General features: G+C 58.7%; 1 protein-coding gene across 4 annotated transcripts in view; it reads right to left on the reverse strand.

Moving 5' to 3' along the window:
- The window catches only part of RIPOR1 (RHO family interacting cell polarization regulator 1), a 110,824-nt gene that overhangs the window by 61,918 nt on the left and 35,686 nt on the right, over positions 1-13,220 (reverse strand). For 2 of the 4 annotated variants that reach the window (XM_044986718.1, XM_044986719.1), the window contains exon 1: positions 6,354-6,513. The exons of the other annotated variants lie outside the window; for them this stretch is intronic. In XM_044986718.1, the coding sequence (XP_044842653.1) occupies positions 6,354-6,513 (160 nt within the window). Of the gene's footprint in view, positions 1-6,353; positions 6,514-13,220 lie in introns of those variants that run through there. 4 annotated transcript variants of the gene reach the window in all.

Consider the following 13,220-nt stretch of genomic DNA (forward strand, 5'->3'; position numbering starts at 1 on the left):
TAGAGGGGCCATGGCGAGTCCTGCCGTGCCGAGAAAGGAGTGGCTGCTAGGCAGACAACCCCTGATCCCTTACTGCATACCCTGCCATGATCTCTACCCAGGCCACCTCCCCTGGGCGTGCCACAGTCCTGCCTCTGCACCCAGCCACGGGCTGCCCCTTCCAGGCCTTGCCCAACACCGGGTGCTGCCACTGTCGAGTGAGCACTGCTCCCCAGAGTCGCCCTGGCACAACCCCCACCAGCTCCCGCGCCCCTCGGCCTGCCATCGCTAACACGGCACGGGTCCCGCGCCCCTCGGCCAGCCATCGCTAACACAGCACGGGTCCCGCGCCCCTCGGCCAGCCATCGCTAACACGGCACGGGTCCCGCGCCCCTCGGCCAGCCATCGCTAACACAGCACGGTTCCGGAGAGATTTAACACGGCCCCATGCAGCCAGCCTCCGCCCGGGGAGGCTCACGGGCACGAGGAGAGCCTGAGCGGGACAGAGACAGCGAGGCAGCTGCGTCCTTGCCCCAGAGATCCTGCGTCCTTGCCCCAGAGATCCAGCCCCTAGGACCTCACCCCACACGCTACTTGGGCTATGCTGCGCAACGGCCCCTCACTTCTGCAACTGCCACCTCAACCTCACCCACCCTCAGAGGGGTCGATCACACAGCTTCCCTACCCAGACCCAGTCATTTGGGTCTCTGCATCTGGGCCCAAGGGGTTCTAGAGGGTAACCATGGCAGCCCTCGATGTTAATATGGGGTACAGCCCATGGAGACTACAGATCCCAGCATGCAATGCTCCACCTCAATGTGACCCGCCTCAACAGAAAGCATTGCATGCTGGGATCCGTAGTCTCCATGCCCTCCCCACACCCCCCACACCCCCTTACTGGGCCAAAATGCAGCCAGCACCCCCCGAGCCTGGTCTCGGAGTGTCACCGTCTGTGCTGAATTGCCAAGTCCAAGGAGAGGCCTGGAAGAAGATCTGGGTTTGAACCATCAGAGCTCAGGTAGGGAGGGGTTTGTAGAGCCTTCTCCCTGCGCCCTGTAGAAACCCAGGGAATAGGTACTTCATTTGCCTGTGCCACTTAGGAGCTCTGTAGCCCGGATCCCACCAGAGCCGGAACCAAGGAGCACAGCCAGCCATTAATCTAGCACTGGAATGCTGCTAGATGGAAGGAGCCCTGCACTTTTGCTCGCTGAGCAGGCCGAAAACCCCGGGCTGCTGCCATTCTTCCCAAGCTCTGAAGCCAGGTGGCCCACTCCACACACACAGAGCAATCCCTCTGAAAGATCAGCAAGGAGTGTGCTTGTGCACGTGCACAAGTGCAGACACACACGGGTCCCGGTGACACCTTAACCAGAAACAGATGACAGCAAAGTGGTGTCTGCAGCAGGAGCACAGGTGGCCTGGCTAGCCGATCGAATCACTTTGGTCTCACAGCTTCGCACAAGTACTCCAGACATGGCTGTCAAGATGCGTGTGTACAGACTTGCGTGGCGTGCTCTGCGGCTGGCTGGAGCAACGTGCAGAGTGTTGCGTACACTAGCCCTGAGGCTTAACGCAATGTAAGGCTTTCTGATGAGACGCAGCCCTGGCCTGTGCTGAGCTGTGTAGGTTTTATGCCAATCCCTTGCCACCACTTTCAAGGATTTGCTCTGACAGGTGAAACCAGCTGTGCCCAGAGGGCTCACTCTGCCAGGCAGACCCTCCCTACTCAGCACTGCCCATCCATCCCGAGCACGACGCCAAGGAAGGGAGAGCAAAGGGAATTCGGCATGAACATCAAGGTCTCCCCTCCCTGCTTCCACTGACATCAATGGCAAGACTCCTGCTGAGGCAGCAGGATCAGATCACAATGGGGTTTGGGACCTGGGGCCTTCCCTCGGGGAGCGCCCCACCGACAGAGAGCTGAGTGCAGCAGGGGATGCACCACGCGTCATGCAAGAGCCACAACAATGCCACGGCAAGCCACGCACTTCTCACCCCTCACTCCAGTTCCCAGAGCCCCACACGAGCAAAGGCCGCCAGCCGAGCAGGCCGGATGGAACGAAGCTGGTTTCACAGGGCTCTCATTCTGGATTCTGAAGGCTGCTGGCAGGCTCACAGATCCGAGATTTCCCCTTCCGATCCCCAAAATGCTCCCACAAAAATGAACTAAATATCACAGTCCTGCCCCAGCCCAGACAGCGGCAGATTGATAGATAACCCCCTGGGCGGGTCTCCCAGCACTTCTTCCTGCCCCTTCCTAGATTTCAGCCAGTCTGAGCACCTGTGTCCTCCAGCCACTGAACCCCACCCAGACACCCCGCATGGAGCTCAGTGATGTTTGACAACGTTTCTGTCCTTGGGAGACTAGAGCGTTGTGTGCCACAGGCAGAGAGCAGCAGGGACTGATGAGGTGAGATGTGCCAGGTGATCCCTGGAAAAAAAACGTGCCCCATGCTGCAGAGGAAGGTGACCCCCCCCCGGCCCCCCAGGGTCCCAGCCAATCTAACCTGGGGGAAAACTCCTTCCCAAACCTGGTGATCAGTTAGATCCTGAGCATGGGAGCAAGCCCCGAACATCTAGACAGAGGAGTCTGGACCACCCACAACACTGTCCTGTCTCCAGCTGTGGCCAATCTCGGATGCTTGAGAGGAAGGCGGAAAATCCCCCCAAAACATCTGACCAATTGTGCATCTGTGATTCCTTCCTGACCCAATCACGAATTGTGATTCCTTCCTGACCCCTGCAGGCACCTGTCTGAAGCCTGAGACTTGATTACAGTTATTGTCTTAATGCAGAGCTGCAAGCATCACGAGCACGCTGAGGACAATGCAGGTGCCTTGTTCTCCCCAGGGCCCATAACAGAAGGGGATTCCACGACCAGCCGCCCCGTCCCCTGCACACCTAGATGATGGAACCCATCCCAAAAGCTGGATTACAGCATGTCTGACAGAAAGCTACATAATCTCCAAGCTATGATGAGTCCACCAGCTCCCTGGTTAACTGTTCCAGTGTCTAATTCCCCTCACTGCTAGGCTCTCACCCCATCTCCATCCACTCTCACCACCTGTCACTCCACACAGCTCTGGCCTCTCATGATCGGGGCTCCACCAGGCACCGTGGACTTTCTACTCTGGCTTTTCCTCTCACCTGAGTCCCTGGTTCTCTTTCGGAAGGTTCCATTTCTAGTTCCCTCCCCAGGGACGAAGATTCACCGCTGCTCTCCAGGAGCCATGGGAGCCCGTCCCTGCAGTTAGATTTTGTGGTCAAAGCCTCAGGAATCTGCTAATCAGCATTTTCCAGGCAGCCCTGAGCCCTTCCTTTGAGAGTCAGAGATTTTTAAGTCACCCAGGAGACAAATGCTGGCAGATTTCTCTATTAAATCCTCTCAGATGGTTTAAAAGCCACAGCAGAAGGACACCCTTCTCTGTTAGGCTGTCTATGTTTCTAGAATAATTCCCCTAAAAGCCCCATTAAATGGAACGCAGCCCGATCAGTTTCACCCGCACTCAACAGGGCAGGACTATTCCATGGGGCTGCATTGCTTTATCGCTTTTGGCTCAGGCGCGTCGGCCACCACTTGCCCTCTGCCAATCCTCGTGCTAGGAGGCAGGGCTGATCTGACTGCCCGTTGTGGGGACAGTTAACCCCGGGGAAAGGTGCTCACACTGGGGCACTGTTCCTGTAGGACAGGGGGATAAGCAGTCTTGGCACAGGGCGCCTTGAGACCCCTGTAGACCACAATAGGGGCTGCGCAATGTAGCTATTTCAGTGTTAAAAAATCACCCCCAAGAAAAGCAGTGGAGAGCAGCCCTTAGAGCCAGGCCCCAGGGAGTCAGTGGGGACACAGGGGTTCTCCCACCGGGTTTGCGAGGTCAGATCCCCGTGGAGCAGGGAGAAGGCGGGTGCATGCAGGACTCAGCACTGAGCCCTTGGGGGCAGGCCAAGCCAGGAGGGGCTCCGAGGCACAAACGGGATCAGCCCTAGCAACCCCCTTCCCCCGCTTGCATCTCCCTCAGCAAGACAGAAATAGAGCGGATGTTAACGGAGTCCCTATAAATAGCCCCGAGGGAGAGGCCAAGGAGGAAGGGGACAGTGAGAAGACCTGGCCGGGTGCCACTATGGGTCCTGCGCCACCAGAGCTTCTCTCTGTTCCCGGGCCAAGAGGGGACCATGGAGACCCAGGGATGCAGCCCCTGCATCCTGGGACTTCTCACGGGCAGGCAGATCTGCCCCCCAGCACCAGCCACCCCCTCTCCAGGGTGCTAGTGGGGAGAGGCCCCTAAGGCAGGAGTCGGTGCTCTGCTGGAGGAGCGGCGCTAGCTCAGACACTCCTGCGCCCCCTCGGCACTCCTCACCCTTCCTCAGCACTTGATGGGCCTGTAACCTGGCTCCTCTGTCCCTGAGCAGGCGCTGGCGGCTCCGCAGCACCAGGGCATTCCCGCCGCTAGCGCAGCCCGTGCCAGGACGGTCGCCCACGCAGGCTCATCCACATGGGGTTTGGGTCAAACCCTAGTGAGGGTAGCCAACCCCCCCGCCCCCCAGCGCTTGCCCCTGCGAGGGTGCTAGCCAATACTAGGTTGTGGTAGAAGCACTAATCCAGGCTTGCTCTGCCCCACACCCCTAAGGCGTGTGGGGCCTGGTATAACTTTTGCTCCCAGCTCTAGTGGTCAGCACATATCGTCACCTCAATCTGCGACAGCTCTGAGCACCCCATCAGTCACCCGACACGGGGGGGGGGTTAATTGGGTGTTATCTTTGCAATTCGGTTGTCACAATGCCCCCCCTCCAAGGGCACAAGCCAAATAACACTAGAGAGGGGCCGGCGGGGGGGGGACGGGGACGGCCTTTGTCAGACAGCAGCTAGCTAGGGGCCAGCATGACAGACGGGGCTTCCAAGCCGGGTCGGGGCAGAGCCCAGTGTCCCCGTCCACCCCCAACTCCTTTCCGACTGGCCTCTGGCTAGCGGGTGGCTGGTAACATTTCCCAGGCCTGGCCCAGCCGCCTGCCCATTCTCCCGGCACCATCCGGCTCACGGCAAGGCTCTGGGGTACACCGGGTCTAGCGTCCCGTCAGGACTGACTGGGAAGCAGGCATTAATTCCCCCCGTTTTCTTGGCAGGCAGCGGCCGGGCAGGAATACATGGGAGTAGCCAAGGCAGCAACAAAGCAAGGTTTGTCCTTCCAATTCCTTTAAGCATTCCTCAGCCGGCACAATAGCAGAGAGAGGAGAAAGCGCTAACCCAGCAGGACAAACAGCCATTGACCGACCGGCAGTGGGTGGCCTCCCCGAGTGCCCCACAGCCTGCCTACGTCAGGGGCCCCAGCCTCCAGCCCCAGGGGCTCCCGCGGATCCCTGCGCTGAGGCACTGGGAACCGGATGCAGCCGCAGGGGCAGGGCGGGGCGTTGCAAATGACATCGCCCTCCAGCAATGCCGGAGCTAGCAGCTGGCCCTGGACTGAACCGCCTCCAGCAGCCCAGCGCCTCTGGGGGCCACACACCAAGCCCCGGGAGGGGGGTAGCTTGGGGAGATTCCTCTGTGGAATGACTTGGCTTCCAATAAGTCCTTTCCAGTTCTCCCCGAGCCATATCCTTCCCCGACAGGAACAAGCAGGGTTTTGTCTGCTATCAGCCTCCGTCCACGAGGCCAGTGGGCGCTTCGCCACCAAGTCAGTGGGCGCGTGGTCAGCCCCAGCCGTCGGGGGCTTGCAAAGATCCATGTGACCGAGCGCCCGCAGGTCGGTGTCTGCATGAAACAGGCCGTGGGCAGCACCAGGGGATTGAACCCAGTCCCTAGAGGACACGGCAGCTGTCCAGTCAGCCCAGCTCTGCTCTGCAGAGACCAAGGCCTGACTAGCTCGGAGAGGGGCCCTACAGGGCCCATTGGCCTAGCAGCAGGGAGAGGGGCTGCCTGTCCCAGTCCCCGGGGACATCAGTCCAAAGCCCTGGATTATGACTATTGTAAATACCCAAGCACAAGGCTGAACTTGAGAACAATAGGGCTCAGGAGCAAGCCCTGGCCCAGAGAGCAGGTGCGGCCAGGTATGACACTGGCAAAGCACGGCTGGTCCATGGCACGCACAGCGGCCGGCCCCCGACTGCAGGGAGCTGCCCTGAGGCGCCGCGTGCCCTGCCGTCAGAGCCAGCACTCAGACCAGTGTCACCGCGCTAACCAGAGACCACCCCACAGGCAGCACCACCCAGAGCCCGCAGAGACCAGCCCCGGTTTGCTGGCCCAGCTCTGGGCTGCGTCCCCAACTCGGCACAACATCTCCCCCACAGGGCAAATACCAGGGGTGGGGGGCCCAGTCCCAAACTAGCCAGCAGCCCCCACCCGCCCCCCTTCCGGCACTGCCCCGCCGCACACTGGCACTCACATGTCCGGTGCCCAGGCCGAGCGCGCGCGCACAGAGCGCGGGGCCGGCCACTCGCCTTCCCTTTGTTCCACTCCCATGGACAGAAGGAAAACACTGAAGTCTTAAAGGCACCCGGGAGCCCACCCCCTTCGCCTTCTCCATGGAAACTGGCTCCAGCCATGTGATTCAGACAGGAAACTACAGGGATATCAGCTGCAAAGCGCTGGGAACTCCTCCCCCGGCCCAGCCGCCCGGCGCTGCCAGGCCGGCACTGAGAGGGGGCAAGGCAGGAACCTGGCGAGAGTCTGGGCTTAGCCACCAGCTCCCCGGTGAAGTGCCACTCAGAGCCTGCTGGGGGGGGGCCGCATTCGGGGGGGGCTGTAACGCGGCGACTGGTACCGCAGCACTCACTGAGCCCTGGGGAGACATGCCAGGATCAGGCCCATGTCCTCCACAGCTGGGGGGGAGCCCCCAAGAGGGGGCACTACTGGCAAGGGCCCTCCATGGACCCATACAGCCGAGGGGCCCTGGGCAGAGCCTCCACTCACACTGGGTCACAAGGGAAAGGGCCCAAGGAGCTCTCAGGGGTGGGAGCTGCCAGTCAGGACTCAGCCTGGGTGGGCCCCCAGGACCGGAATAGCAGGGCCCAGTGGGATGCTTTCCTGAAGTTCCCACTTGCCCAGTTCCACCCCACCGAGCCCAGCTCTGCCCCTGTGGTCAGCGGAGGCAGGGCCTCTCTTGTGCCAGTTGGCATGAGCAGCCAACAGGAGTGGCAGATGGGGGGTAAGGGTGCCAGCCATTCCCCACTCGCCCACGCTCCACACAACTCAGGCTTTCGCAGGTGAAAGTAGCATGGACTAGTGCACAGGACCCCTGGGTCCCATTCCCAGCTCTGCGACTGACTGCCTGTCCCCTGCCCTCTCCGTGCCTATGTGTAAAGCAGGGCTGACCACACTAGCTCCCTATCCTGGACTATTCCACCCACCCCCAACACACCCATCCAGGGGTCACCCAACGTAATTAAGAGGCAGCAGGTCTAGAACCAACAAGTGGAAGTTCTTCACACAGCGCAGTCTACCTGTGGAACTCACTGCCAGGGCATGTTGTGAAAGCCAAAAGCATAACTGCATTCAAAAAACAACAAGATACGTTCATGGAGGACAGGTCCATCAATGGCTATAAGCCAGGATAGGCAGGGATGCAGCCCTGTGTTCTGGGTGGCTCTAGCCTATGACAGCCAGAAGCCGGGAATGGGCGACAGGGGCTGGATCGCTTGATGATTCCCTGTTCTGTTCATTCCCTCTGGGCACCTGGCATTGGCCACTGTTGGAAGACAGGATACTGGGCTGGATGGATCACTGGTCTGACCCTGTATGGCTGTTCTTATGTTCTTATCCACCCTATGAGATAGCGCCAACCCGTGGCTGACCCCGGGTCGCGACCCACTGGGGCAACGCCATCAAGACCACGGGAGAAGGGTGAATGAGCCAGGACAAAGGGCAGCTTTGCTCTGGATGGAGCTGGCGGCGTTTTGGTTGCGTCTCACACCTCGGCAGATGGTCCCATGATCAGGTGAGTCCCAGCAGCAGGGATTACCGCTGAATCCAGGCCCTACCCCACCCACTCTCCCCGAGGCCAATGCCACTGCACTCTGAGCTCGGAGGGAACGTGTCTCTCACACGCACGCTGCAAACTGACAAACCCAATGTGGAAATCAGAGTCCGGGTAGCATGAGGTGCAGGCCCGAGGGCACAGATGGGGCTGCACTGGCCGCTCCCCAGGAGCCCGTGAGGGAGCAGATTGCACGTGAGGGAGCAGATTGCAGCCATCCTCATCTCTAACGTGGGCATGTCGGCCATGAAATGACCCACCCCAGCCTGAGTCGCCTCTCGCTGGGCCTTTACCCTGGGCAGCTACATCTGTCCCCTAGTGGGCAGTGAACCCCCTTCGCGGTCAGCAGTGAGAACACCTTGACACGAACACTCAGCTCGGCCAGACAGATTCCCGTCCAAAGGTCTCAAAGCACCTTGCTGCAGCGGGCGAGTGAAATTACCCCCATTTCACTGATAAGGAAACTGAGGCCCGGGGAGGGGAAGCGACACACCCAAGCCCACCCAGTGAGCCAGCGGCCAGGGCAGGAACAGAACCCAGAAGTCCGGACTCCCAGTCGTGCTCTAATCACTAGACCTTGCTGCCTCCCCTGCTGATTTGAAGAGCTTCATTCTGGAGGGTGGAAGCCGGAAGCTTGAGCTCAAAGTTGCCTCCCCCTAAAGACAGCGCCTCCTAGAGGGGAGTCAGCTCCAGGCAATGCAGCCAGAATCAGCGAGGGCGTGTGCAGGAGGGGCTGAGCCCAAGCCAAGACACACTAGCTACAATTGCGTAACAGTTCCGGGGTCTCCCCAACTTCCAGGATGCCGTGCAGCCTGTGCAGGTGCAATGCTCCACACAGAGGGCGTCTGCCGCCAGGCCTGGTCTGAGGGCGAGAATTCCCACCTTCCAAGAGCCTGCGCGTCCTGCCCCCTGCTGCACTCGAGGATGGAGATCCAGCTGCATCCCTGTGCATACGCAGCCAGCTGTGTACAGGCTCCGTGTGAGGTGCTGCATGGGCAGCTGCACCTTTCTCCAGCACAGACCAGGCAGGTGGCTCCTCTCCAGGAAACCAGTGAAGAGTTTGGCTCATTCTTGCCCCCACCCACAAACCCTCTTGTACAAAGGCTGCAGAGCGGCCCCACACTCGCCACATGATGCCAGCCGCGCCCCGGGAGAGAACTGGAGTCAGAGGAGCTCCCAGGGCAGCGTCAGGCAGGAGGCTCAGCATGACGGGAGCACACTTGGGCTGTTGCCCTCACAGTTTGCAGCTGTAGGTAGGTTTCTTACCCAGGGGTGCTGTGCGCAGCTCCGCTCAGCGCCTGCGTCATGAGCTACAGGTCACTGCCCAGCGGGCTTCAAAGAGCAAATGACTCTCGTGCTGTCAGAGTAGCCCCAGGCTGGGGCAGTCACGACACGTCACGCTGCAGCACCCAGCGCTCACAGCCTGACACAGCCCCATCCCACCCTGCTGTCAGGAACAATCCTGGGGGACAGGCTGGCTGATCTAACAGGGCTCTGTCCGCTCCAGCCCCAAGGACTCAACCGCTCTAGAGTTCAGCAGGGAATTGCCACGGCCAGCTTTTGAACAGGCAAGAACTGGCTATGCCAGGTACTGACCCAAGCTCCTGCTCCATGTTCTGGGGAGACCTGTGCTTGGGCCCCAGTTCCCATGCCTGTCACAGGCCGGCAGAGCTGTGGATGCACTGGGGTGAGGGTAGCACATCTCCAACCATCACTGAAGAAGCAGAGCTCACTGGCATGGCTGCACCGACCCCTCCCAGCTCAGAGGTCTGCAAAGTTCCCCCACCCTCGCACCTGGCCTAGATTTTGCGGGATTGCCCTAGTTTGAAATGGGCCGAGCCGCTCCCAGGCCCCTGTGGACCGTCCCATCGTTCGGAGGAGAGGCAGGATGGTCTGATGCAAGAACACTAATCACACTTTATGTTCAGGGTTTGCAGAATTGCAATGAAGTAAGCAAGGCAACGAAGCAGAACAGCAAACAATGCCGTGTGTTGAAGCACTGCTCCTGCAAGTCTTACAGGGCATCCCACTGCTCACTGGAGCAGTGTCCCCAAACACAAGCCACTGACGCACCCAGGCAAAGGGACTGCTCTGAGGTCACACAGGGAGTCTGTGACAAAGCCAAGATGAGAACCTGCAAGTCCCAGCTCCTAGCCCCTCTACACAATGCATCACACAGCCTCCCGAACACGCAGAATAAGTCATTCTGGCCTAGAAGATGCAGCTGGATCACAAAGAACCTCAGCAGCGTAGAGAAGGAAGAGAACAGGCCACCTTAGCATGATCACTAGGGAATTAAACTGAAACAGACACACCAAAGCTGAAGCACACAGAGATGCCACAAAACACACCCAAACAACCCCCATCCTCTCACTGTTCTCCCCAGCATTCCCTCCAGCTCCCCCCAGTTACATCTGAGCAGGAGGCTCCATCTGGCAGTCCCATGTCTCTCTTTACTCCCCCGGTCAGGGAGGTTCTGGGCAGAAGAAGGGCAGGAAGGACAGTGAGGGCGCAAGTCAGGCCGTTACGCTACCCAGTCTTCCCTCGCCTGTAGGTCTGCAAGGCACCTGGAGCAGTTACCGTGCCACTCTTCCACCAGCTGTACGCTCTGGGGGCTGTCACTGAACATACTGACGGGGGAGGCTCCAGTGGATGCACCTTGTTCTGTCTGATGGTAGCTGGATCCCGTGGCACCAAACCTACTGCCGGACCCGGGGACTTGCATCCTGCACCCTTCAGCACCGTACTAAGCCCTCACGAGTCAGCAGCCCCCCAGGAATGCAATCAGCTAGACAGCCAGACCTTGGATTTCCAGGGCAGAACAACCCTCCGTCTGGCCCAAGCTAAACGTACCTCTCTGGATGGTACATAAGAACATAAGAACAACATAAGAACATAAGAACGGCCGTACCGGGTCAGACCAAAGGTCCATCTAGCCCAGTATCTGTCTACCGACAGTGGCCAATGCCAGGTGCCCCTGAGGGAGTGAACCTAACAGGCAATGATCAAGTGATCTCTCTCCTGCCATCCATCTCCACCCTCTGACAAACAGAGGCTAGGGACACCATTCTTACCCATCCTGGCTAATAGCCATTTATGGACTTAGCCACCATGAATTTATCCAGTCCCCTTTTAAAACATTGTTATAGTCCTAGCCTTCACAACCTCCTCAGGTAAGGAGTTCCACAAATTGACTGTGCGCTGCGTGAAGAAGAACTTCCTTTTATTTGTTTTAAACCTGCTGCCTATTAATTTCATTTGGTGACCCCTAGTTCTTGTATTATGGGAATAAGTAAATAACTTTTCCTTATCCACTTTCTCAACATCCCTCATGATTTTATATACCTCTATCATGTCCCCCCTTAGTCTTCTCTTTTCCAAACTGAAGAGGCCTAGCCTCTTTAATCTTTCCTGGCTCCCCTTCGGCGGGGCTCAGATACCCTGCTGGCTTCCCCTCCTCGATTGGGCGGGGGGGGGATAAGGGGCAGTCTCTTCCCCCAACACCCCCAGTCATGGTACCCCAGGCCGGGGGGGAGTGTAGTGGCACTCTGCCCACAAAATGAACCCACTGACTAGCAAAAAAACCAGGAGTACTTGTGGCACCTTAAAGACTAACAAATTTATTTTAGCATGAGCTTTCATGAGCTGCAGCTCACTTCCACTGACTAGCGACACTGCTCTCAATATGGTGCAGGTATTCACAATATAATCACATGCCCTCTCCAGCTCTGCTGTGCTCCTTGGACCTGGCTCCCCTTCGGCAGGACTCAGATACCCTGCTGGCTTCCCCTCCTCGATTGGGCGGGGGGGGGATAAGGGGCAGTCTCTTCCCCCAACACCCCCAGTCATGGCACCAAGCTGAATGGTCTCTCAGAGTGCAGATCTTGGTAACGGCACACCTTTTCTTTTCTCACGTGCCGTGATGAGAAGCAACATACTTAACACTACACAGCATCACTGTAGCTGTGTCGGTCATTAGTAACAAGGAGGGTCATTACCTCACCCACCCTGTCTATTGAATACTTAACAGCGGCATTTCAAGTATCACTGAGCATCTCAGAGCTATGGTTTCAGGCTCTCTGCAAGCTCAGGTAGACATCACTCCATCAGCTGCACATCTGCAAGGTTTTCTTCACAAACCCAACAGCAGGAGACAAAGGACAGCTGAAGCTCTGGAGCACACAGTGGCAGCTCGGGACATGTCCACCCACCACTCCTGGATTCAGCCCTGCTCCCAGACTGGGGAATGATCTGAAGAAGGTTAGGCAGGGAAGACATGCCAGATTCAGTCTGTGGCATGCTGAATGCTCTGACCCCATATTTAACACTCACGTAGCCGGCTAAGCAGCTAGCACACGGAGCAGGCTGGGTAGTGGCCGGGTAGGCCTACCCTTCCAGCAGACACTGCGCACCCAGCTAGCGAGGGTGCAGAGAGCAGTGCAGACAGCGAGGCACAGCTCAGGGAGTATGTACCCTGTACAGCTCGCTACGTGCCCAGTCTGCACCTCCCACGCCTACACTTAGCATCACATCCTGCTGCCACGCGTAGCTACGAACTGCCACGAGCGTGAACACAGCCTGCGGCACGCAGCTACACACAGCCTACAGCCACCGCAAGCGAAGACAAGGTCTTTGGCAGCCTCCCCATGTCTAGCTTTGGGAGTCCCCAGGACAGCATCTTCAGCACAGGCTCAGCAGCGTGTACCACCATTGCAGCGGGATGGGCTGCTCTCCTGGGAGAACTCCCAGCTGGCAACTTCACAACGAATGGGCCACAGGTGAGAAACAAGGCCCTGAGGCCAAAGGGCTAGGTGGAGGGGAAATGGCCCCTCTGACAGTGGTTCCACGAGAACCCCTCTCATCTCCCCCGCAGCAGCGGGGCCCACTGGAGCTAGCAATGGTGGCATGTTACGAGAAGCCATATGGGACTAAATGGCTCCGGCTCCCAGGAGCAGAGCTCCTCTCTCTATAGGCCATTTTGCCCCCAGCTCTGCCGTAACAGGCTCTATCAGCCAGGACTGTTCCAACGCCAACAGTTCTCCACCGGGAAGTGCTGCTTCAATGCACCGGAGCTGCTCTGCAGGAAGGTGTCTCCGGGGTCGACATACAGGTGGAAAGGTGCCTGGTTGTCCTCCCTCCTGCCTGCTGGCTCTTCACCGGAGCTCCCAGTTCCCAAGCTCCTAGCGGGCCCAGCAGAGCTGGCTCTCCAGCCAGGACAAAATCAGCTCCTCACAGCTCAACGCTCCCACCAGGAGGAACATTTTGGTGCCTTGGAAA

Source organism: Mauremys mutica, chromosome 14 (genome assembly GCF_020497125.1).
Source record: "Mauremys mutica isolate MM-2020 ecotype Southern chromosome 14, ASM2049712v1, whole genome shotgun sequence".
NCBI lineage: Eukaryota > Metazoa > Chordata > Testudines > Geoemydidae > Mauremys > Mauremys mutica.